This window comes from Euprymna scolopes, chromosome 26 (genome assembly GCF_053919585.1).
Source record: "Euprymna scolopes isolate OS-2025 chromosome 26, ASM5391958v1, whole genome shotgun sequence".
NCBI lineage: Eukaryota > Metazoa > Mollusca > Cephalopoda > Sepiida > Sepiolidae > Euprymna > Euprymna scolopes.
Window position 1 is genome coordinate 104176864 of NC_136507.1, and position 25775 is coordinate 104202638.

At 33.5% G+C, this 25775-nt stretch overlaps 1 protein-coding gene across 1 annotated transcript in view; it reads right to left on the reverse strand.

The window, feature by feature from the left end:
• The window catches only part of LOC145248327 (protein CIP2A-like), an 80940-nt gene continuing 55165 nt past the window's right edge, over nt 1-25775 (reverse strand). The window contains exons 13-23 of the mRNA XM_080110238.1: nt 25362-25455; nt 22233-22351; nt 17970-18177; nt 16104-16166; nt 13028-13138; nt 11292-11413; nt 6842-6904; nt 3734-3847; nt 3050-3111; nt 1040-1179; nt 1-312 (exon numbers count right to left, since the gene is read on the reverse strand). Coding sequence (XP_079966364.1) covers nt 145-312; nt 1040-1179; nt 3050-3111; nt 3734-3847; nt 6842-6904; nt 11292-11413; nt 13028-13138; nt 16104-16166; nt 17970-18177; nt 22233-22351; nt 25362-25455 — 1264 coding nt within the window. The 3' untranslated portion in view covers nt 1-144. The remainder of the gene's footprint in view (nt 313-1039; nt 1180-3049; nt 3112-3733; nt 3848-6841; nt 6905-11291; nt 11414-13027; nt 13139-16103; nt 16167-17969; nt 18178-22232; nt 22352-25361; nt 25456-25775) is intronic.

A 25775-nucleotide genomic window follows, 5' to 3' on the forward strand; every position in this document is an offset into this window, starting at 1 on the left:
ACAGATAATACAAAAGAGAAGGGATGCAATAAAGAAATATAAAAGGAAGGGATAAGAAAAAGAAAGACAAGCAATATGGGAGAGAGAGAGAGAGAGAGAGAGAGAGATTAATATAATTGAGAGAAAGAGTGAGTAACTAGTTGGTCACGAAAATGTGCCGGTAGGTGGAGGAACTTTTCCGCTACTTAGGTTGTGAATGAGAGCTGCAATCTGCGTGTGTTTGTTGAGTTCATCCTTCACTTTCAGTAATTCTGTCGTCTTCTCTTGAATTGTCGATTCATGCTGCTGGCAAACCAATTCCAAAGAGGAAATCTTCAATAAAAGAAAAATTAACGAATAAAAAAATTTAATAAAAATAGAATTTTCAAAATTTCAAGTCTTGTGTCATTTCTTTTCGTCTTGACAAGACATTTCTTTTTTATCACTTTTTAAGAAATGCATTGTATAAACTGAAAATATTGAAAGACAATTGTTAAACATTGTTGGGTTTATTTTGTATCCCTTGACATGACTAAACTGACAAACCGCACAATCCAACCTTTTCACAGTTCAGGTTCCTCGAGGCCTTCCACTCTAAGAGTTTCTTCCCAATGGCAGTCACACTCTGCTCCTGATCTTCAGAATACTGCACCCCAGCATGATCTCTGAGCCAACACACAAGATCAATTGAGAAACCATGCATATTACCTCAGGATATCTGAAGTCAACCCCAACACAATGGCTACAAGTAACGAAGCTCAATCACACCAACCCACATAAGGAGGGAAGAGGCAACTCAAAAATGGATTCAAAACGTCAAGAAGGACCAGGGACTTACCAATCCAACAAATTTTAAAAGATGCTACAAATACCTCCAGACTCGTCCCGAAAGCCCTTTTAGAACTCAAAAATCAAAAATTTTGACTCAGTTGAGGCATGGAAGGAGAAATGGAGAAACAATAATCCCAAAGAAGGGGACATCATTGAAAACCCAACTGAAATGTTTCATAATTAAATTTGCTTTTCTTGAAAAAAAAAAAAAAAATTAAAAACCACTTACCTGCTGGTGCAGCTCTTTTTTCTGGTCTTCAGTTTTAGACAAATTACCTCGAACTTTATCAATTGCTTCTTCCAGTTCATCTCTTTCCTTTGAGACTTTATGGAGTTGTTCTTCCTGTTCCGAAGTTAATTTCTTCAAAACTGAAATTTCAATTTTATAAAAAAACAAAATAGATTTTAATATACAAAAAATATACAAAAAATTTACAAAAAATATACAAAAAATTTACAAAAATCTTAAATTTGTTGTTACATTGTTTTCAAACATTCTTTTTTATTTTGGTTAAGTGGGGGGGGGGGGTTAACAAATAGCATTTGCATATCATTCTTACAATTGGATTATTATAAATTTTACGTGTACATATCCGTTACATAAAGTATTTGGCAAAATTCAGTTATAAGTGACACTCTTCTGGAGGTTAAATCTAGTGTTGGGACGATTAATTGGAATCAAAAAGTCAAAACTTTTGGTGGTATCGGTATTAGAACCTGAAAAATTTCCGATGCAAAAAACGATTAATAATCTTTTTATATTTGATTCTGTTTAAAACAAAATCTTCCACTGCTGGTAGTAATAATAATGAATATTTGTTTTAAAATAAAATCTCGCCACCAAAAGTGCATTTTTCCTTTGAGAGAAAACATGCATATCTAACACGTGTTACGGTAATCGGGAAAAATTAACGATTTTATAGTTAAATATTTAGAGATTTATAAAGAATCAAAATTGGTAAAAGTATTGGAATTGTCTCATCACTAATTAAATCCTCAGCAGGGGCAATACAAAGAATAATAATTCCATCTCAAATCATCCAGTAAAAAACATCTTTGACATCCTTACCTCTCAGATTTTTTCCAAACTTTCACCACTGTTCTGTCTGGAAGTGAGGCCCGTAAAACTGCCCATCTTTGCAGTTCAATTGTGAGCTAACAAGGTTTTAAACGTGATTTTTGGATTCCTTGTGTGGAAAACCTTGTCCATGCAAATTTTTAAGATTCTGCCTAGTCTAGAAATTGATTTATGCCTAAAAACGTAATTTCATAATTTCACAAATTTGCACCTCAATGCAATATACGTAAAATACCAAAATTGCGATATTTCCAGAACTGCTTAAAAGCTCAAATTTTCAGGATTCCCTAGTTTTTATGATACCAACATATGGTGAAAGTTTGGAAAAAATTTGAGAGGTAAGGGTGTCATGGTCTGGATGATTTGAGATGGAATTACCCAATTATGAATTACTTCTACCAGATTATAGCGGACAGAACAAGAACAAACTACCCCCTGGATTAAATAAAAGGTTCTTTTCAAAATGCCCAACTTTGATAGAAAGAGTGCCAAGTTTCATAAGATGTACTATGTTATATAGATTGAAACGTGAAAATAACAGTCAAGATGAAAACAGTAATCCAAATATATTTTTTCCTTAATTTTTTCTTACTTATTTGTTTTTTGCGTTTTTCTTTTTATCGATTTTCACCTCAAACAAGTCACAGGCTATTTGGTCATTAGGGGCTACTATTTAAGACCAGGTTTGCAAGGATAGTATTTATGGAGTTGGGCAGCAAGATGTTTGTTCACATTACACTTGAATTTCTGCATGTCAGAACAGTCAGGGAAGCAGGGGCCCAAGAGGGAATTTCAAAGTGCAGCAAAACAATTTGAGCAATTTGGCTTTGTGGCATCTCGGGATCTCTACAATGTAGGGGTGGGATTTTGCTGCTTGTCGGATTTGTCATGGGTATTGTCGTCGAGGGGGTACTAGTGCTTGAAGTTCGTCAGAGGACTTGCCATTCAAATACTTGTAAAATAGGCACAAGGATACCACGTTTCGGCGATGGGACAGAGGTTAGAGTTTAGTTGATAGTTCAGGACCTATTAGGTTGGCGACTCTTTTTTTAACCTTGTTCAGGAGTGAGAGACTAGTGGCAGATGCACCAACCCAGATGTGGCAACAATACTCCATGCATGAGCGAACCATGGTCTTGTAGAGATACAAGATATTCTTACCTTTTACTTGGGATTCAGATTCTTTCAGTGACCTTGACAGTTTCGCTTGTTTCTCGAGCACACTAAAAACGAAAAGTAGAAATCTTAGTTGTTTTTTTCTTTTGCATGGAGAATCATCATCATCGATTCAGTTTAACGTCCATTTTACATGCTGTAAATTAACCCTAACCTCAATCATTCTAGATCTACTGACCCAAAATCTCTCATCCACTCTTCCAATGGTTCGGCATATAGCTCCCTCTACTCTCCAGATTTAATCTTCCTCCGAGCCTGTCATCTAGACCCACATTACACATCCATCATATCTTCTCATTTCATGTCATACAAATATAAAAATCTATCAAATATAATCATTGTATATCAAAGTGAAACCAACATTTCAAAGACACAAATGAAAAGCAATGCGCTCAGCAGCAGACAACTGCTACACTTTCGTTTTACCATGGAATTTCAAGAAACTGTCCATATTTTCAAGGTAATAATAGAAATAAGGCCGTTTTAAAGTAAAAATAAAAATTCAAGAACTTTTCAAGCTTGTGCGAATGAGCACCGCTAGATTATTCTTGTTTAAGACATGCTGCATGAAATAATGCAGTGCTCCACAACGCAGACGGTTAAGGGTTTCATCCATCATCGTTCATCAAGACATCATAAAGTTTTCTCATGGTTTTTATTTGGACTCACGTTTCGTTTTGTTGCTTGAGGGATTCATGATGCTTGCGCAAAATCTCATGCATTTCCACCAATGAACTGTGTTCTTCTTTCAAGCTGTTCAACATGTGTTCCAGATTATCCGTTCTACGTGGAAAGAAAAGAATGATTAAAAATAAAGTTTATTACATTCTATTCAATAAAAATGAATTATCTTTATTATATCTATTAGTTAAGAGTTTACAATCCTTTGAGAGTACTTATTTTTTGTATAAGCAAGCAAAACATGGAAGAAACTGGCAGAGCATGATTGGAAACCCAATGTCTTTGAAATGAAACATCTACTCTTGAAATAATTCTGCGAAATAGATGAAGAAATGATGATACTAGAAAAAAATTTAATATTAACAAATCCGTCAACAATTTTATTTGAACCCATGAGATTAACATTGGCTGAATATGTTTTCCGAGCTAAGAAAAACCTATCGAGATGACTTCATTTAAGAAAGATCAAGAAGAGGACGAAGACTAAAGAGATGGGCTGACCAGATAAGGATTGAAATTCGCATTCCACTCTTGACAGACTGAAAGACTAGATCAAAACTGTGATAAATGATAGAATTTTGTTTTCAAGCATGTGGTGAAGCTCTCTAGAGCATGCAAATAAGTCAAATATATATATTATCAAATCTTAACAAATGCAATTCAGTAAAAATAAATATTAATTGAAAGAATAAGTCTGCTACTTATTATTCATTAAAAAAAAATCAATTTTGATAATTCAATCAAAATTGTTGTCAATTCTAGAAACGATCGTCTGATTTTTATATGAATCAACATGGTATGATTTTTTTTTCGACTTGTTTGATTTTCTTGAGGACATTGGTTTCCATGAGTCCATTTTATAAAGAGGTGCTTACAGGAGGGAGCATGTCAAAAGCTTGCCAACATCCATAGCAAACGTGATGCTATGGAAGCAACAGCATGTCAAATCATGTTCACACTAGCATTCACCACCATTGTCAGTGTTAATTAGTGAAACGATATGAACATTTTTTTTTTTTTTAAATACTATCACTGAAAAATATGTTAAGAAAAATAAAAATTATGTTATTTTTAGAAGCGTCAAACTTTAAATTAAAATAAATCAAATAAAAATATTTTTATTATACAAATATGTGGTTTATTCCTAAGATTAATTTTTGATATTTATAGTTTAAATATAATTTTGCATATATGGTGTAGAGGTTCAATTTTCACAACTCTATAGTTTAAATTAGGTAATAACGCATCAAATGTTGTCTTCCAAGTGTTCTATTATGTCTAGCTTATCAGCATAGACATCAGACTTTACATATCCCCAAAGAAAATTAATCAAATGGAGTTAAATCGCATGAACGAGGTGGCCAACTGACAGACGCCACATTTCATGAAATTATTCGTTCATCATATGTTTCTCTCAGTAAATTGATTGCATTGCACACTGTGTGGCATGTGGCTCTGTTCTGCTGAAACCAAGCTGAACTTAAAATAACAGATAGTTGCCAAATCTGCAATTAAAGAAAATAGAGTCGTCAATTTAAAGTTTGATGTCTCTAAAAAAGACACATCCTGTATAATTCAAATTCTCTTTTCAAAACTGCAAAATAATACTGCGAACACAGTGTTCAGGATAAATTTGCTAATTTTTTATACTGCTTTAATTCAGAACAACGTGAAGAATTTGATAATGGTAAAATGCTCTTGGAATATGTTGAAGGGTACAAGATTTGTGCTGGAGAATTTTGACGGAGATATGGAATCAGTGGCTGGCAGGACGGATCATAACAGACATTCTGACTATGTCTGTACAATGAAATTCATTGAGAAACTGAAAAAAAAAAGATACAACAAGATCCACACAAGGTAATACAGACATGATGAGAGAGATTGTGTGAGCAAACTAGTAAAGACGTCTCACAAGAGTTTGGATCAACCAGCCCCTGGCAGCGGTCAAAATATTTGCAGATGTTGGTGGGTTTTGGAACATTCTCAGCCATCACTGCCATCCGTAGTTGTTGTCGTCTCACCACATTTTTGACCAATTACCTCTGGCACGCTTTGGGTGGGATTGAAACCGCTATCTTCAGACAATGCTCATCTGGAACCGTAGAGATTCAACGTCTCTATCAACTGCGCCACGGGCCCCGAAGGGCTTTCTTTTTCTTCTTTTTTTCTTTTCGGGTCCGTACCGATTGGTATATATATATTATTCCTTATGGAATGATGGAATTCAATATTTTGTTCTATAACATCATTGCTGGTTGGTTGTAGTAGTCAACTTCCTTTCTGGCTTATCCAATCAAAGACCACCACTCAGGTGAGTTGACCACGTGACTGAGTTTATAAAAGGTTAAACACCCGGCAATTTCCTCTCTTTCTTCCCGGATCTTGGACTGACAACAATTCCATGTGGAACAGACTAATCCCCAGCTACTCACTTGGGACACAACACAAACTACCCTAATCTTCAGGCCTGAGGTTCGACTAAGACGTGAATACAAGCCAACATGGCTACCTCTGCACACAAACTTCAATGCAGTACACACACAAATTCTCCTTCTCCCACGGAACTTTCTAATCTTTTGTCCCCGTCCATACATGGACGCACACTGACTACCAACTTCAACACGTATCCGTGAACTCTTTCGACAGGTTTGTCTAATCTTTCAACATCTTTACACAGGAACTCTTCCCAATACGAAGCTTTTCCATACAAGTCATATTAACAAAGACAATCACTAAAATTGTTATTCAATGTTAGAACGAGACTCTTGTCTTTAATTATACAATCTTCTTGAATGGTTGGGTCCTGCCTCGGCCATCACTGCCTTGATGGTCATCAAGACTTTTTTTTTTTTTTTCCACAGTGGTCACCAATTATCAAAGCCCAGAAGCCACTCAGGGATAAGGGTTATTGCAAGTACATTACGTTAGTGTGGAGATTTAACGAAGTGTTTACTTAAGAGGGCAGTTCATTAGGAATTTGTTTACGTTGGACTTGAAGACATCCAGGTTGTAGTCAGGTGGGAAGCAGGCAGACGGAACAGACCATCTCCAAGGATTCCTGTACTAAATAAAGACGAAAAGTAGAAAACTCACTTTTGGCATTGTTCGGCATGATTTTCTTTTAACTGTTGATACTCCGCAGCAATGCTGACCAATCTGCAAATAGAATTTTTGTTGATTAAAAAACATAACTGTGAAATAGGACTTGGAACTAAATCTATTACTTATGTAAATTTGGTATCCGTCTGATTACTTTTATTATTTTTTTATACGTAGTGCAGTCTACTATTTAATCTTTCAATGCTCAATTCAGGGGGAGAAGAGGATTTATTTCATTGTCATAAGACCATCCTCCCGGGTATTACTTTCTCTTTTAAATTTTGAAGTAGGAATGTAGTATCTGTTCTCTTGTCATGACAGGGTTCATACAGATTTTCAATGCCCATTTTCAAAGTTTTTCAAGGCCTTCTCCAGACAAAATTCAAATTTTCAAAACAAATTTTTGATATATAAACATTGATGCAATAAACCAAAAAACTTAATAATTGACAACAGGAAAAGTCATTTTCGTTTATCTTTGTATTTCACAACATACTTTTTAACTCTGTATTTCATGACGTACTTTTAAACGTCATACAGTTATTTACATCAAGTTGTCTAACGTGCAACAAAACTGGTCAACTATTCACAGCTTTCGTTCGTTTTGTGTTTACTCCCATCCATGTGCAATTTCAAAGCACTTTCACTCATTTTGCTCAAAACAAATGCCTTTTTACACACAGCATGCTTGTCGACAATCCTATTTACATTCGTTGTGTTCGTTTTACTTTTAAATTTTTAATTTCCAGTATTGTAGATATAAGTGTTATGTCCCTTTAGTACAAAACTACTCAATGCTATCATATAGAAACCATCAGGTAGTTTTAGAACAAAGGGAAATAACTCTTGTATCCACAATAATACGATGTTTTTTGTTTTTTTTCCAAAACAACTTATATCAATTTTATTTTCAATATTTAAAAATATTTTAATAGTATTTTTTAGTATTTTAAAAAATAATCGGTACTTGTACAGTTTAGTCAAGACATTAAAAAAAAGGAAATATCGAAAAAAGTTTAAATTGTATGTATCCGTTATAAAACGAAATTCTCCGAAAAAAAATGTCACTAAATTTCATCAAGTTGTTTTTTTTTTTTACAGCGGAAGAACACGTTTTTATGAGAGTGCATTGAAGGCGGCCATCTTGGATATTAAAAAAAATTTTGTTTGAATTTTAGAAATGACAAAAGAAGATAACTCCAGTTAAAGTGCTGACACTCCTCCCCATTTCTAATACTAGCTTTTCTTCCCAAAAATCGAACATTTTGCTCGGTATCATAACAAATTGCTTTTTCGCTGTAAAAAACAAAAAAAAAACTACTTGATGAAATTAAGTGAAATTTTTTTTCAGAGAACTTCGTTCTATAACGGATACATACAATTTAAACTTTTTTTCGATATTTTCATTTTTTAATGTCTTGACTAAACTGTACAAGTACCAAATAATTTAATAGTATTTATTTAAAATTTATTTTAAATATTTAAAATATATTTTAATGGTATTTTTATTAATACTTAAAAAATAATTTAATGATATTTATTTCAATTAATTTTCATTATTTAAAAAATATTTTAATGGCATTTTTTTTAATACTTAAAAATAATTTAATAGTATTTATTTCAATTTTATTTTCAATATTTAAAATATATTTTAATGGTATCTTTATTAATACTTAAAAAATAATTAATAGTATTTATTTCAATTTAATTTTCAATGTTTCAAAATATTTCAATGGTATTTTTATTAATACTTAAAAAATAATTTAATAGTATTTATTTCAATTTAATTTTCAATATATATATTATTCCTTAATTGGAATTCATTTTTGAGATGAGCATTATATATTAATTTTTTTATTTTTATTTCGGACTATTAGTCTCATCTTTATTAGTTGTTGTTTTTGGATCTTTTTATTGGTTCACAACGTTTCGGCCAACTTCCTCTGGCCTTCGTCAGGTGGTAACCGCAACGGATAGGAACTTCGAATCTCCTAACTGCATTCTCAGCCATCACTGCCATCCGTAGTTGTTGTCGGCTCACCACATTTTGACCAATTAACCTCTGGCACGCTTTGGGTGGGATTGAAACCGCTATCTTCAGACAATGTTCATCTGGAACCGTAGAGATTCAACGTCTCTATCAACTGCGCCACGGGCCCCAAAGGGCGATCAAGGTTGGATTCTTTGATCTTATAAATCCACGTTTATTTACTATCTGATCTTCCATAGTCGGGTCCGTACCGATTGGTATATATATAACAACAACTAATAAAGATGAGACTAATAGTCCGAAATTAAAAATAAAAAAATTAAAAAATTAATTTTCAATGTTTAAAAAATATTTTAATGGCATTCTTATTAATACTGAAAAAATAATTTAATAGCATTTATTTCAATTTTATTTTTAATATTTCAACAAATTTTTACTTGACATAAAGAATATGATTTTAAAGACATTTTCTATATTTTTAAGGATTTTTCAAGGTAATAATAGAAATAAGGCCTTTTAAGGCAAAAGTTAAAATTCAAGGACCTTTTAAGCCTGTACGAGACCATCCTTCCAGGCATCACTTTCTCATTGGAGAGAGGCGTAATGTAGTATAGGTTCATTCATCGTATATATTAGCAAAAAATGGGGGGGGGCATAGTTTTGTTAGTTAAGTAATCAATTTAAATCTTATGATCATATTTTGTCAATAATGTCGAAGACAAATAAAATGATTGGTTAGACGATTAGAGAATGTATTTTAATGGAAGCAAATACTGTTTCTGACAAGACATAAGCTGAAGGTCAATGGTTTTGAAATGAAATATTTAAACTTTGAAGTAACTTTGCAAGATAAACAAAGAAAATGCAGACATTAGAAAAAAGTTTAACATTAACAAATCCATCGACATTGTTTAAAAAATAGAGAATAGCATCATTTGGATATGTTTCTTCGTTACCATACTCAAACTATGTAAAGAAATTATATCAAGATTTCATTAAAAAAAAAAGATCACGAGGAGACCACCACAGATATGGGTCAACCAGAGAAAGGTTGATACTAGTACGTCACTCCTGACAGGTAAAAGATTGGTCCAGATTGTAAAAAGTGGTGAAATTTTGTTCTCAAGCATGTAGTGGAGCTCTCTGGAGTATGCACTTAAGTGAAATTAAGTAAGTCAATATTATTTTAAGAATACATTAGACTTTAATGATGTGTATTATAAGTTTAACAATTATTTTTATACATTTTCCAATTTTAATAAAATATTCCAATTCCGATTTGTAGATGAATAAAAAGTACTCATTCGGTTGCAACAGATCGAAATTGGAATATTTTATTAAAATTGGAAAGTGTATGAAAATAATTGCTAAACTTATAACAGATCTAAATTATACAAACAGACTAGAATCCTTCAGTTGAACTACTTTGTTTTTTTTACTCTTATTCAACCCCAAACAAGGCACAGTGGGCCTAAGTGGTTACTTATGTCGGACCATATCTACAGGGACATTATGTAAGGAGTTAAGCCATAAAATACCTATTTACATTCTATTTACATTCTATTTACATTATATTTACATTATATTCACATTCTATTTACATTATATTTACATTATATTTACACTTATGAAGGTTAGTACAGTCAGGTAAATAGAAGACCTCTAAGGAATTCCAAAATCTAGCTGTCTGAGAGAAGAAGCTATTAGAGTAAAAGCCTTTTCAGCATCTAGGGATCTCTACAGTGGAGGGGTGGGATTTTGTTGCTTGTCAGGTTAATCGAGGGCATTTATGTTGAGGGGGCACAAGTCCTACGATTTCATCAGAGCACATTCCATTCAAGTACTTGTAAAACAGGTACTGGGATGCACCATTGCCGCACTGGGACAAAGGTTGGAGTTGGGTTGATAGTATGAGACTTATTCGATTGAAGACTCGTTTTTGGATCCAGTCAAAGAATAAGCGGCTAGTGGTAGATGCAGCAACCCAAAGGGGGGCAACAATACTCCATGCATTGAAGAATGATTGCTTTGTAGAGATATAGGATACTGTCCAGTGTGAGTAAATTTCTAGCAGGGTTAAGAGAGTCCACCTTCTTTACAGCAGTCTTGGCAATGTATTTCAATGTATTTGTTCCAATTCATGTTGTCAAGGAGTTTGAATGAAGAGTTTTAAGAATAATGTATGATTAGTCATGGCAATAGATGGTTTAGAAGGTGCTTGTATACTGTAGGTTTCTTATTTACTTCGACTTTGCTAGATAGAAAAATGATTTAAGTCTTTCAAAATAATTAATGGAATTTCTAAACATGGAAAATTCTCAAATATCTCTCCTTGGGCTTCTAACATGCATTTTTACTTATGCAATAAATTATCTGTTCTGTAGTCATGATAGCATTCTCCCAGGCTTTACTAATAAATGATCATAAAAAATAACGGGTCAAATGATGGCTTACTTTTGTTGCTCGGTGACAAGTTGGTTATGTTTGGCTTCAAGTGACTCCATGTTTTTCAGTTTCTCTTGGTATTCTTCTGTGCGTCTCTCAAAATCACGAACCATATGTCTCATGCTGCTGTTCTAAGGACAAAAAAAAAAAAATCAAGAATTCAGTTTTTTATTTTCTTTATTTTGGCTATTCACAAAAAGCAAATGGGAAAACTTTCAGAAAAACAAAAATTCAAAATTAAAAAAAAAAAAATACTGACTTTTTAAAAAAATTTTTCCACAAAAAGTAGAATATCAATAAAACAAAAACAAAATATTAATTATTCAAATCATTCAAACAACTCTTCTCATCTTGGGTCTTATTCTCACAACGTTTCAACTGCTGTAACCTCTGACCTTCTTCCTTTGCATCTTGTACAATTTGAAAATAATTATTTCCAATTCTTAAAACCAAGAAGAAAGTCGATTGCAATAACAAAAAAGGATAAACAGGTTTTCAAACACAATAGAAAAATTAGCTTTTAAAAGTTGACTTCCAAATTAGCCTATCTCTGGCCAAGTCTTTATTTATCCCTCTTTCTCTTCAGTCTATATTTGTTTTCCTTGGCTTTTCTCTGCCAACTGACTCTGCTACATTAACTGTTCTGCATCTACTAAACCAAGAACTCGCATCCATTCTTTCAATGTGACCATACCAAGAGAATCTTCTGTTCTACACACATCTCCGTTTACTGTCCAGATTTAATCTTCCTCTGAAGTCATCAGATCTTAATTTGTATTAAAGACTCACATAACACATCCATTGTATCATTTTCATTATTTTTCTCCATGCAACGCATATCCTCAACCTTCATTAGTCAGGTTTTGCTTACATACATCATCACATTGTGCACACATGTCTGATAGACTCTTCTCTTGATCAACAGTGATGACACTCTGCTGGTTAGTAATGACAGTAGTTCCCTGAACTTACTATATCCACTTCTAATTCTCGAGATCATAACAGCACCAGCTCTTACCCGTGCTCTTACATTATCAGCAAGGCAACAAAATTTCTAAACAACTTCAATAGCTTCGCCATTAAAACATTTTTTCTACACATCTGAGTTCTCATCCGTCACCAATGTTTTACATATCTTGCACCCAAAAATACATCCAGAACTTCCATTGCAAAAATTGCAATGGACCGATCAACAGTGTACTAAGTGTTTTTTTGATGAATTCACTCAGAAGTATGCAGATAAGGAAGGCTTCCTCGACTGGCTAAAAAGGGGATTGCTCCATTGTGATCAGGAGAGGATTATAATGGCTGCTTAAGATCAAGACTTTTCATTCAACAATGGCAATAAGTACAGGTTCTGCGACACAAAAGTAGAGAGGAAAAAGATAATACCAAGGTTTTATGTATGACATGAAAAGAAACTGGAATCTTAGGGAAAATTTCCATCATTTCAGTCATTACAGAAGCAACCACTCATGAAAAAGAATTTCAGAAACTACCTGACAAATATACTCGGTGAACCAAGTGCAAGAGAGATAACAAACAATTGTAGTTAAAGGGACAAATGGCATCTTCAAAGATCTCTTGGCTGGAATGTATGAGATAGCAAGTGAATGTCTGGTATCCAGTAGGATGCCCCATACCCAGCTAGAACAAACTAAGGAAAAAAAAAAAAAAATGAATACCCCCCCCCCCAATGTACTACAAGAGAATTAACGTACAATAAATGCTTCTTAAATTCTTACCTCAGCTTCAGCTTCCGCTCTACGGGAACGATACTGACTGATGACACGGTCAGCACGGTTAACAGCTAAAGTCTTTGCTTCCAAAAGATCTTGCAGTTGCTGTTCTCGGAGCTGTATATAAAGAGAGATGACAAAGTAGTAAAGCATTTGTAAAATAGTAAAAAAATTGGAGAAAATTCACTTGTGACGATAACCAAATGTTTTTTTTAATAGATGTATACAAAACAAAATGAAAACTGATTCACTTTAAAAAATTTATATCTCGTATCTCAACATAAAAATGATCTGCTTCAAATGGTTAGAGAGATGTTAGCCATTTGGCGACTTTTCATCGTCCTTTTTGTTCATCGTTGTCAATGAAGACCACAAACAGCACTGATGCACATAATACATTTTGTAGCAAGAGTTGCATAATCTCTAACCACACCTCTCCTGAGTCAGCACTGTTTAATTCCAGTGGCAAGTAGAAATTTAGGACGATTGGAAACAATGTCAAGATAAGTGGAGAGCAAATATGTAACGCTACACACGTTTTCAAATGCAGAGTACGTTGTATGCAGAGTACGTCGCAAGGAACATAGGACAAGTAATAACTTGACTCCTTTTTTGTAACGATGATTTATTTCCTTATTCTCCCACCATGCATGACTTCTTGTTACAGCTGCGACGTCATCCATGTCTCTAACGTGATCATCCTTTTTATGGTTTTTCTTCCCCCTCCCCCCCGACTGATGATGTCATCCGACTGATGATGTCATTTCGCATGCATTTGCATACATGCGTTCACACTGTTACATATACAGCGCTTGATATTCTTAAATGGTCACCCATCTGGTAATGACCAGGCTCAACATTGCTTAATTTTGGTGATCTAACGAGGACCAGTGTGCCAACATAATTATGCTGTATTAAATAATATAGACAACTAGCAGTTCCGCCCGGCTTTGCTCGGGCCCTATGTACTGTTCATAACTTTATGTGCATATGTATATATTAAAAAGTGTGACTATGTACGGTAATGCCTTTCTATATAAAAGGCTTCCTTAACTACCATAAAGAAAAGTTACTAGAGACGGCAGAGGTCGAATTTTTTTAAACTTTGACCCAAATTTTGACCCCTCGTTTTGGGCTCAAATTAAATTACCAATTTTTCAATTTTTACCCCTTAGCAGCCCTTTTTTCTGGATAAAAATTGATTAAAAAGTTTTCCACATGCCTGAATATCTTATATACTAAATTTTAAGTCAAAAATTCGGTGAGTATATAGGTTGAAAAGTGTCCTCAGACACACATTCTCACTTTTATAGATATACTAGCAGGCTGCCCGGCATTGCCTGGTCGTAAAATACGCTTAAATATGATATTTTGATTAATGCAGATTTTCTAATTATCATTATACTATATTAAACCCAATATATAGTAATGATTTAAAAAGTTTTTTAAAAAAATGACTTGTACGTCACCACTGAAAATTGAAACCAAAACGTTTAGCTTATGAATTATTTTTTTTATTTGATGTTAATGCCTGAGCTATGAAGACGTTGCTGCAAGGTTAAAAATTAAAACATGAACCAATAGCTATTACGTTACACTTGCGTGTTTGTAATGCCATCGTTTGAGCTTCACCTGGCAAATTCCATTTCTTTAATTTTCACACTTTTGCGACTGATCAAATATAAAATTCTGCATAGGTTCAAATACCCTATATATTAATTGTTGTCATATCTGGGCTGGTGCACCAACCGTCTAACCTCACACTTTCAGACACTGTGCAAAAAAAATATTTTTAAACTTGCAATTCTCACACTGGATGCTGAGCTCCATCTTTCGTCATATCGTCACAATGTTGCATCCCTGTGCATGTTGTATAAGAACTGCAACAGAATGTGCTCTAATGAAATTACTGTATTTGTACCCCCTCAAGATAAGTATTCCAGATAAACGTGACCAGCAGCAAAATCACACCCCTTCACTGTAGAAGTCCTAAGACTGCTTGCCTGTTTCTATTCTAGCAGCTTCTTACTTAAGACTACTTCCCTGCTTCTTGTTTCTACAAGTGTACCAACATGCAAAAAATTTACAATGCAATGTGGACAAACGGTTTGCTGTTCAACTCTTCGCCCAGGTTTTTCCCCAATAAATGTGGCCCCTGTCACAGTAGCTCTTCACACTTCGGTTGCAAATATATAAAAGTACAAAAAAGAAGAGTTTGTCATCGATAATATAAAGCTAGTTTTCTGCATGTGTGTATGTACGCTCAGTTAAAAATAAAAAACTACAAAACAAACACCCACAAAGTTGGTATATTCTTAATCGATGTTGCACTGAGTGAATAATTGAATAATATCTAAAATTTAGAAAAAATTATTCATTTTTTGAGCATCAACTGCACCGGGTTTCGCCAGCAGATGGGGGAGTGGGGATCTATGGGTGGCATTTTTCAGCGTTATTATATAGTAATTTGGAAATAAAACTCTGACTAATTCCATAAAGAATCTATTATATGAAGCGGAGTTGTGCGTGTATATCCAGCTAGAAAGGAATGATCTTGGCTGAGTAGAAAGAAGGAAAGAAAGAAGGAAAGAAAGAAGGAAAGAAGTTGGAAAGAAAGAAGGAAAGAAAGAAGTTGGAAAGAAAGAAGGAAAGAAAGAAGTTGGAAAGAAAGAAGGAAAGAAAGAAGGAAAGAAAGTTGGAAAGAAAGAAGGAAAGAAAGAAGTTGGAAAGAAAGAAGGAAAGAAAGAAGTTGGAAAGAAAGAAGTTGGAAAGAAAGAAGGAAAGAAAGAAGTTGGAAAGAAAGAAGGAAAGAAAGAAGTTGGAAAGAAAGAAGGACAGAAAGAAGGAAAGAAAGAAGGAAAGAAAGAAGTTGGAAAGAAAGAAGGAAAGAAAGAAGTTGGAAAGAAAGAAGGAAAGAAAGAAGGAAAGAAAGAAGGAAAGAAAGAAGTTGGAAAGAAAGAGGACGAAACAGAGAAGAATGGAAAGGTAGAGAGATATAATTCTCAATAGAAATATGTCACTCTTTTGCCCTGGACAACATTGGGTAGCCCGGCTAGTTACAAAAAGTAAAAAGCTGTTTTACCTGCATCGATTGCAACTTGTGTTCATAAATGTCAATCATTTCAGAAAGTTTCATGTCTTTCAACTAAAACAAAAGGAAAAAAGGAAAATACAGTTCGAGAAACAAGTTGTAAAGTTTTTACAAAATTTTGAAACACATTTCTCTCCTATCTCACCTTGAGATACGTTACTTCCTCCCCCATTGTTAGAAAATAGGGAAGAAATAGAAGAAATCTAACAAAAAACAAAATGATGAAATAAGTTTATCAGTAGAACAATAATAGGAAGTTGCTCACCAATGCACACAAAAGAAAACTGAGATGGGATCATTAATCAGGGTGAGGCGGTGAACGGAAACCAAAGAAGAAAGAGATGTATTTAGAGTTAGATTGAGGAGTGCCAATTATTTTTACAACAGTTAGGAACAGTTGGAAACAGCCTTGGGTTTACAACAGTTGACAACGGTGTTCAGTTTGGGACAGTTGGCGGCTCAGAGGTCGCCCAACAGAAATTGGAGAGATTGGACTCAAAGCTGGACGAGAGTAGATCGGGGTAAGAAGAAAAATTCCTGGAGACTGACGCGACCAGTCAGCTATCAATGGACAACATTGGGATTCCTATTTCTAAGTTATGCGACGGTATCACACATACACACCAAGAGCTTAAATGATTTACATCAAGTACTCGTCTCGTGTTGCGATTATGAAGACGATCATCGGGTTACAAACTGGCAGTTTTAATTTAAGGATTTATAGAAATTCCATGGTGAATTTGATGTAATGAATATGAATGCATATTGGTTCCTCCTCACAAGAATATGATTTGCTAGTTAGGCCATAAAAATGGAAATGGAACTACAACAAAAGAAAATGGCAGTATCAAAATGTCCTCTTGTTGATACAACATACAAAAGTCTTTTTTCCTTTCTTTCCTCAACTTGCAATAAATCCTCGTGTATTCGATATTATCTTCCACCGTTCATTCTCAGTCTACTTGGCCTTCGGGTCAAGATCAAAGTGTAGTATCTATTCTTCAGATGCTGCACTTCAATTTCTTGTTCTCTGTCAGGGAAAGTGAAATCCTTCACGACTGAGACAATTTTTATTTTTGTTCCTTTTCTTCACATTAAAAACCGACCCTGATGTCTAACTCTGTCCCGTGGGGAGACACTGTAAATAGGAACCCTCATGCTTTAGAATTTGTTTCTTTTAACAATTGTGTACATATGCAAATTAATGACATACGTTTACCAATGAGTGACTTACAAAATTACTTGTCTTTTCTTCTTTTCTGCTGTCATTTTACAGACTAAGTAAACATGAGGTCATTTGCGAGCGATGATTTTTATTACATATATAAATTAAAAGCATCAAGTGAAGGAAAGTAACTCGGTTCGTCTTGTTACAATTAATGGTGGATGTCACAGAATCATCTATTTGTACAAAGTACATGTTTTATGTAATAATGCAGAAATACTTAACTAATTGTGAGATGACAATGAGGAAGATAACATTGCTTATTGTTGAAATCGATAAAGACAGTAAGTAGTTATTGTTGATTTTTTTTTGATACAAACTTTTTTTTTTGGTTATCGGATTTCATTACAATAACGAAAAAGAACCTATAAAAATTGGATACAACTTTCCATAGCATGGACTGTGAAATGTTCATCTGTACTTTCTTAACTGACAATGGAGGAAGAATATGATGTTGGGGAGTTGTTTTCCCTTCCCTGAAGAGGAATGAAAATTCTGTTCGTCTTAAAATTGGTGAATTTTCTTGGTGGTTTAGTCAAGTTGCAAAATTATTAAAAGGGGACGCAAACAATTCTTTTAGCAAAATATAAATCGGCTGCAGATTTAGACAAAATCCATTAAAAATAACTCACCTCTAATCCTGAATGCATTTTTTCAATCAACTCTTCAATGGATTGGTCATTAATTGACGAGGAGATGTTTTTGGGATTCTGTGGATGTGAGACAGCAGTAAAATTTCCAGAAGAACTTGTTACTTCCATGTTTGCAGTCGGAATTTGCATTGTGTTCTGCAGGCAAGAATCTCGATAAATATTTCCAGCAGCTAACGCTTCTCCTAATCTGGGAAAAAAAAAAAAAAAAGACCTTATAAATAAAAATAATTCAATTGTTATATCCAATTTTATTCAATTAGAATCTATTATATAAAATAATGTCATAATTCTTTGTGTCCAGCTAACATTCAGAAAGGTAAACTTATAAACTTTTCATTATGAAGTTCAAAGTGCCCCTGACCTGCTGACAGTAAAAAAATACTATAACATCTATTCTATTCAAAAAGGAAGTTGTGTTCAATTAATGTCATAATCCTGTGTGTGTGTGTGTGTGTGTGTAGTGAAGAAACTACACAAGATACACTTATGAACTTTACATTATTGGATCCAGTGTGACCTCAGCCTGGTTATGGTAATAAATAAATAATATTTGTTTCCTTTGGGTCACCAGAGACCAAATTAATGAACTGGAGATCAAAAATATTTTTCATTACTCGTGGTAGTTGTTTCAAAAACAATGTTAAAATTAGGTTAAATAGTCAGTCAGCTTTCCTTGTCTTTCATAAAATCAATTTGGTTTTACAAATGAATTATTGGCAATAGATATTGTTTCAGCATTAAATAAAAATACAGATGATCGATATGAAATACAAATATGCAAAACCATTTTTACTCTAAAATCAAGAAAAGTTTTATTCTTTATTTTCATTTAAAATTATTAAGCAATTATTTTGGGTGATTGATAATTTATATTGAATTATTCAGACAACTGTTCTCATCTTGAATGTTATTCATTGCTTGAAAGTTTATATATATATATATATATATATATATACACACAGTAAAACTCCTTTAATTTGAACTTCCTTTAGAGTTGGACTTCTTCTCATTTGGACTTCTTCTAAACTTGAACTGTCTCGTCATTGAAATTGTATTAGCATATTTGATATGGGGTTGCAGTAAAACTGTTTACATGGTTTAGTCAGATATTGTGCAGAAATGTTAATATTGGTACTATGTAATTAATTAGAAAAATGCCTTACTTAAGTGACAACTATGTTTTGCAAGCAATGTCACTCCGAAGAGATATAATCATAAAGAAGCTACAGAACCAAGAAATTGTAGATTTTCATGATCGCTTACGGAATACAATGGCAGCGCCCGGGAGCTCAATTGATGAAAATAGAAACTGCAATGAGACTCATTCAATGAATAATTAAAAAAACAGTATTTTACATAAATGTATTATTTCTGTAGATGATAACTTAGGTAATAAATACCTAACAAGTAAGAGTAGATTTAATTTATTTTCAATGTTTTTGTTCCTGGTAATAATATTTAACAATTCTTACTTGCAATATATCGTAAACTCAACTTAATATATACTTGAAGTATCATATAGCAATGAATTTCATTTACTATTTCTTAATTCTTAGAAAATTAAAGTTAACTGCAGCACATTTCTTTATCACGAAATTTGAACAGCATCCTCTAATTTGAACGAAGCGGATGTTCAAATTATAGTAGTTATACTGTGTGTATATATATATATATATATATATATATATATATATGTATAACATACTAGCAAGGAGACCTGACGTTGCCTGAGATTGAATGATGATCAACGAATGCTGTAGACTCCCATATTTTTATTGTCATCGAAATCAATGAAATTACCCATTTTTAAATCAAATCGATTGATTGCCTGCTCTAGTTGGGGACCCATCGCAGTGCACTGAGAAGATTAATAAACCTCCCCAACAGTGACGTAATCCATAATACATTGCACTGTAGAGAACTTACTGTTGATTTTATAAAATTATTTTTATATAATGGCTTGAATCAAAGTTTAAAATGCAAAAGTCAAGTATCATGGTTCAATTGTGCTCTAAACAGAAACATTAATTTTGAACATGGCCCTGGCATATCAAAGAACTTACTGTTGATTTAATATGCCGAGTTTTTCTGCTTGTGGGGTGATAGTGGTTGGAATTTAAGTTAAACAAGCCGCGCGTGTGTGGTGAATGTAAGAAGTGTGAAGGGCCAACGTTGCCTTCACATTTTTGCCAAATTTAAAAAAAATCTAATCGATGGGACAAAAGTTAGGGGGTAAAAAGTATCATTCTTTGCAATTTGGGATTATTTGTGACCCCTTTTTGAGCTCTTGGGAACGCTGAATTCAAATGAAAATGGACAAACGATGCAGTTTCACACCTTAAGACGTGTATATTTGAATTCAGCACCATGGAAAACTACTATATAGATATACATATCATGTTCTTGAGTAATATGAAAAAAGAGCTCCAAAAGGCATGTTTTTTTAGCCTTAAAAGTCCCAGAGGGATGCAAACTAGAATTTTGGCAGGATCACCCATACTGAATTTATATTAAGAACAATGGGCTCCACATTTTGGCCAATTTAAAAAAAAATCTAATAGATGGATCAAAAGTTATCGCATTTTTTACCTCTTTTGAGCCCCTGAGGGTGCAACGGGAATTTTTGTAAAAGAAATTTTTTTAACGTGCGCATCTAGTTAATGAAATACAATTTGTTTCAAAATTTCAGGAAAATCTAATGGAGTTTTGGTTATCTGGCAATCGTCCGGACTAACGGACGCATAGAAGCACGGACGCCACTGAAAACATAGGTCCCTCTCCGATAAATCAGGGGACCAAAATGCAAAAGTCAAGTATCATGGTACAATTGTGCTTTAAACAGAAACATTCATTTCAAATGCGCCCCTGTCATATCAAAGAGGCTACTGTTGATTTTATATGCATGGCCTTTCAACTTGTGTGGTAATAAAACTTCTCAAATGCACTTGTGATGTTAGGTTGTATGAAGATGTTTCACACAGCTGAATAAACGGTCATTATTTTTTTTATTTCATCAACGTCAGCCAATTTTTATTTAACAAACCCTCGAGACAATTTATTATCAGATCAATAATTTTATGGCCCAGAATAACACAGAGGTCCTACTTGAGGGAAAAAACATAATATTTTGTTATCAATCTTGTTTTTGTTTTTTACGACCCTTACAAGCATCTAACACAGTTTTAACTTTTTCTTTCTTTCATTTTTCTTTGCTTTTTCATTTTCCAACGTCTAAATTCTGACATTTGTATCCATGGCATATCAATCCTTTTTAACCCTTTTCAACTCTGTCACACATACAACACAACTTGACTGCCTACTAAACACTATCCTCGACTATCTCTCAGTACAGGGTTTATCAAGACAACCCTACAAGTAAGCCCTAACTAAATATTCAAAATCATGTAGTAGTCACGGCCCAAATAAGATCTCCTCGCTATGGCTAACCCACACTGGCTTTTACGAGGAATTGTACACCTTCTTCAAGTGGTTACCTCAAGTAACAGCATGAAGCTGGATACTCAACCAGACTAGATGAATTCTTGTCCTGTAATCCAGTAAAACCAAGAGACCACAAGATATACTATAACACATTTAAATGGTCAATTGGGAAGAGGAAAATTATGTTGGTGATCTCTTTACTAACTCAACTATAGAAACGTAAAGGAGAATATTAATAGACTATTCAAATATTTACGTATTTCATGTGGAGATCAAGTATTACCCCCCTAGGAAGGGGCCCCCTTGATTTTTGAGAACTTCAACAGAAGTAAAATTTAAAAAAATGTATATATAACTCTCTCAAGCAATAAAGAGAAAAGTAAGTATAATGCAGTTTATATCCACAAGGATTTGTGGCATAACAGATATAAGTGCTAATTAATAATCAGTTCTAAGAGTCTTTTGATGGTTGACGGTTCAATCCTTAATATAGGCGATACTAAGAATACAATCACAAATTACTTAAGACTTCTACCCAGTCATGGCTGACGAAATGAGAGCAAGCTACCTCCCCCCCGTGTGTATTAAATAAAGAGTTCAGTTTGAAATTGAGTATATGTTACCGAGTTTAATATAAAGATCTTCAAGTTTAAAAAAATGTAGCTGAAGAAAGTTGAAGTTAAATAGTCGAAAAACGCTGCGAGAATAACATCCAAGATGAGAACGGGAATCCAAACACTCTAATATAAGTTATCGATCCTCATCTCAAAAGTTCCAAAACATAATGCAGTTTATACATACGCCAACGATGGAAAATTGTGAAGCTTTGAACCAACGGCCATAAGGTGTATAGCAGCATGCACTTTCTCACGAGACGACGAATGCAATCCCAATGCTAAAAATGGAATGACTCGTGCATCCTGGAAAACAAAACGATATCAAACAAAAAAATGGAATAAATCATAGATCTTTTTCTTTTTTTTTTTTTTTTTTTACACGGTGGTCACCACTTATCAAGGCCCGGAAGCCACTCAGGGATAAGGGTTATTGCAAGTACAGTACGTTAGTGTGGAGATTTAATGAGATCATTTACATTTTTTATTATTGGTTTAACGTTTGCTTTACATGATGCCATGCATTGGACGGCTTTAAAAAATTGAATTTCAAATTAACCTATTTCTGACCAAGTCTTTATTTATCTCTCTTTCTCTCATGTTCATTCTTATCAGTTTCTCCCATGCTTTTATTGGTAACTGACCCTACTAACTCAACTGTTCTACATCTACCAATACAAGAACTTTTATCCATTCACCAAAGTTTTAATGTTAAATATTAGCGAACCTACATCAGTGGCAATTAGGTTAGCTAATATGCATTTCAAAAAGGGTCACACCAAGTGCATGATAACCTAGGTCTATAAAACATAAGGTTGAATGAAAGATGAGTGACAAAGAAGAAGTGAGGGGGGGGTACAGATCCAACGGTAGACAAAACAGCGTTGAATGATATGAATGACATCATATGTTTTGAGCTGAGAGAGAAATGAAGGTTTCCAAATCAGTCTCTCCGTGGAAGCTGTGTGAATGAGACACTACCAATAATGTAGAAAAAATCCAAGCAGAATGTTACTTCGATGTCTATCCATGTGCATCACTCATTTCGGAAAGTTAATTCTCTACAAATAAAATTATTTTATGAAAACTCTCAGCAAAGTCTCCTTGTGTCTTTTTTCTTCTTTTGCTATTGAAAAGGTTACATTCTGTTCTCCACACATCTCCCTATACTACTCAGATTTAATATTCCTCAGATGAGCTTAGATCTGATAATGTCATTTGACATTATCAGATCTAAGCTCATCTTTTAACACTGGTATTCCACAACCATCATATCGTTCTTATATCATTGACCAGCAAGGGTGGAGAACATATGTTGCATCAACAGAAATGATATACGAATGATATGATGGTTGTGTAATTCAAGTTTTAAAGACAGGCTTAGACTGATGACCTCAGAGGAAAATTAAATCTGAACAGTATAAGGAGATGTGTGCAGAACAGGAAACTTTGTTAAAATGGCCACATTGAAAGAATAGAAAAGAGTTCTTGGGTTAGTAGATGTAGAACAGCTGAGATAACGGGGTCAGTTGACTGGGAAAAGGAAAAAAACAAAAACAAAAGAACTGATAAGCATGAAGTTGAGAAAAAGAGGGATAAAGACTTGGCCAGAGATAAGTCAGATCAAACCGTAATTTCTAAAAGCCAATACATGCCAGTAGGCAAAATGGACATTAGACCAAATACAACAAATAATAAAGATATATTTTGAGAGCAAGATGAGATACAGCATTGCCTTCCTCGTGCAATTGTTACAATTTCTATTAAAGCCAAAAGTGTAAATAAACATTGGTTCTTGTCCAGAATTCACCCTATATTAAAAAACGAAAATGAAGAAAAATCTATATGATGTACGTGCCCATGATGAAACAAAAACATCATATTCCAAAAGTCATGTAAATTGATAAAGTAGTTTTATTTTTAAATGATAAAAATTTTACGAGCATCCAAAAAGCAACTGTCTCGCCAACACTTTCGAAAAAAACCCAAAAAAAAACAAGGGAGATAACTTCGGCCTTCATAAGTGATGACTTGCTTGTTAAAAAAAGAATAATAATTCACACTTACTAAATTTATGCCGTAATGCCTACGAATTCCCATTAATAGTTTTAAAATAATTTTCTTTATAAAAATAAAACTATTTGATTGATTTATGTAATTTTTGGAATACATTTCGTTTTATCAGACGTACAGATTTTTCTTTATTACGTTTTTTAACATGGGGAATCCAAGATAAGGACCTACATATTTTTTCAAGTTTTTTTTTGTGGTGATTGAGAGACAAGTTCTTTGTAGTATTGATAGGAAGACATGTCCTTTCCATAGAAATCACAAGAGTAGAGAAAGACTAGCGATGGCTTTTCTGTGAGAAAAGAATTATAAAGAATAGATGACCTACCCACTTCCCACTAGATTGTGGAATCGATTTTTAATTTGTCAAGATGTCTAATAGAAATTAAATAAAGAATGATGAAATTGGATTCCTTACTTTCTCAAAAGTATTACCACAAACTGACCTTTTGTGTTTTTTAGCACAACTATTGGATGTTACATTTAAAAATTAGCAAATGAAGTCCATAAAATAGTTACTTAAAGAAATATAAATTTCAAAATTTACTTAAAAATTACTTTATGCATCATCAGAAATAATAATGGAAAGTAGACAATAGTGTTGGGACGATTAATCAGAATTGGGAATCGAAAAAATCGGAACATTTGAGAGTATCAGAATCGGTATCAGAATCAGAAAAAATTTGGGCCTCTTTTTCAATGTCAAAACAATTCTTTAAATTATAATTTTTCTTTGATTTTGTTTAAAGCAAAATCTGCCACTGCTTGTAGCAATAATAAAATAATATTTACTGATTTTAAACAAGTAGTAAAACTAAAATCCAGAGATTTTCCCCCACAAATATATTTTTATGTTTAGGAAAAGATCTGCACATTAAATGTGTGCTTTTACGATAATTGGGGAAAAATAACAACGTTATAATTAAATATTTATAGATTTATAAAGAATCGGAATCGGTAATTGTATCGGAATCATCACTAGTAGAAAGTGAACTTTTGATTTACTTTCGGTAACCACACAACTCTCACTTCCTTTATTTGGTCTTTTGGTTCTCACATTCAATAAGTGATATTTCTGACAAAGGGAGAAGAATTGTTGTCTTCAGGGTTGAAAACTATTCCATATCACATTTATCATCGGCAGGTTTTGATCTTGAAGTGGTACTTTATTTTTCTTTGGCTCTTTACATTAAGTGGCTTCATGCGTTGTCTGGAGCAATTACCATAAAAAATAAATAAAACTCACCTGCAAAGTAGTTGCAAAAAATGACTTTATTGTGTCCGACTGAATTGTTGACAGCAAATTTAAGGTAGACAATACCAACTCAACTCCAATGAAACTAAAAAAAAAATTTAAATATGCATTTTGTTCTTTTTTAAATATCAAAAAATAATTTAAAATGATGTAAACGATTGGTAGATTCATTCAATATATATATATATATATATATATATATATAAGGGTGCCAGCATTTATCAAGATCTGAAGGCCACTCAAGGATATTTATGTCAATGAGTGCAATGTGATCACTATTTAGTGATCATTAGTAATGAAAATTGGGTATAACTTGATTATTTAAAAGGTCGGCTCAACAAGAATTTGTTTACATTGGACTTGAAGGCGACCATGTTGTAGTCAGCTCGAAAGCAGGCCAGCAAA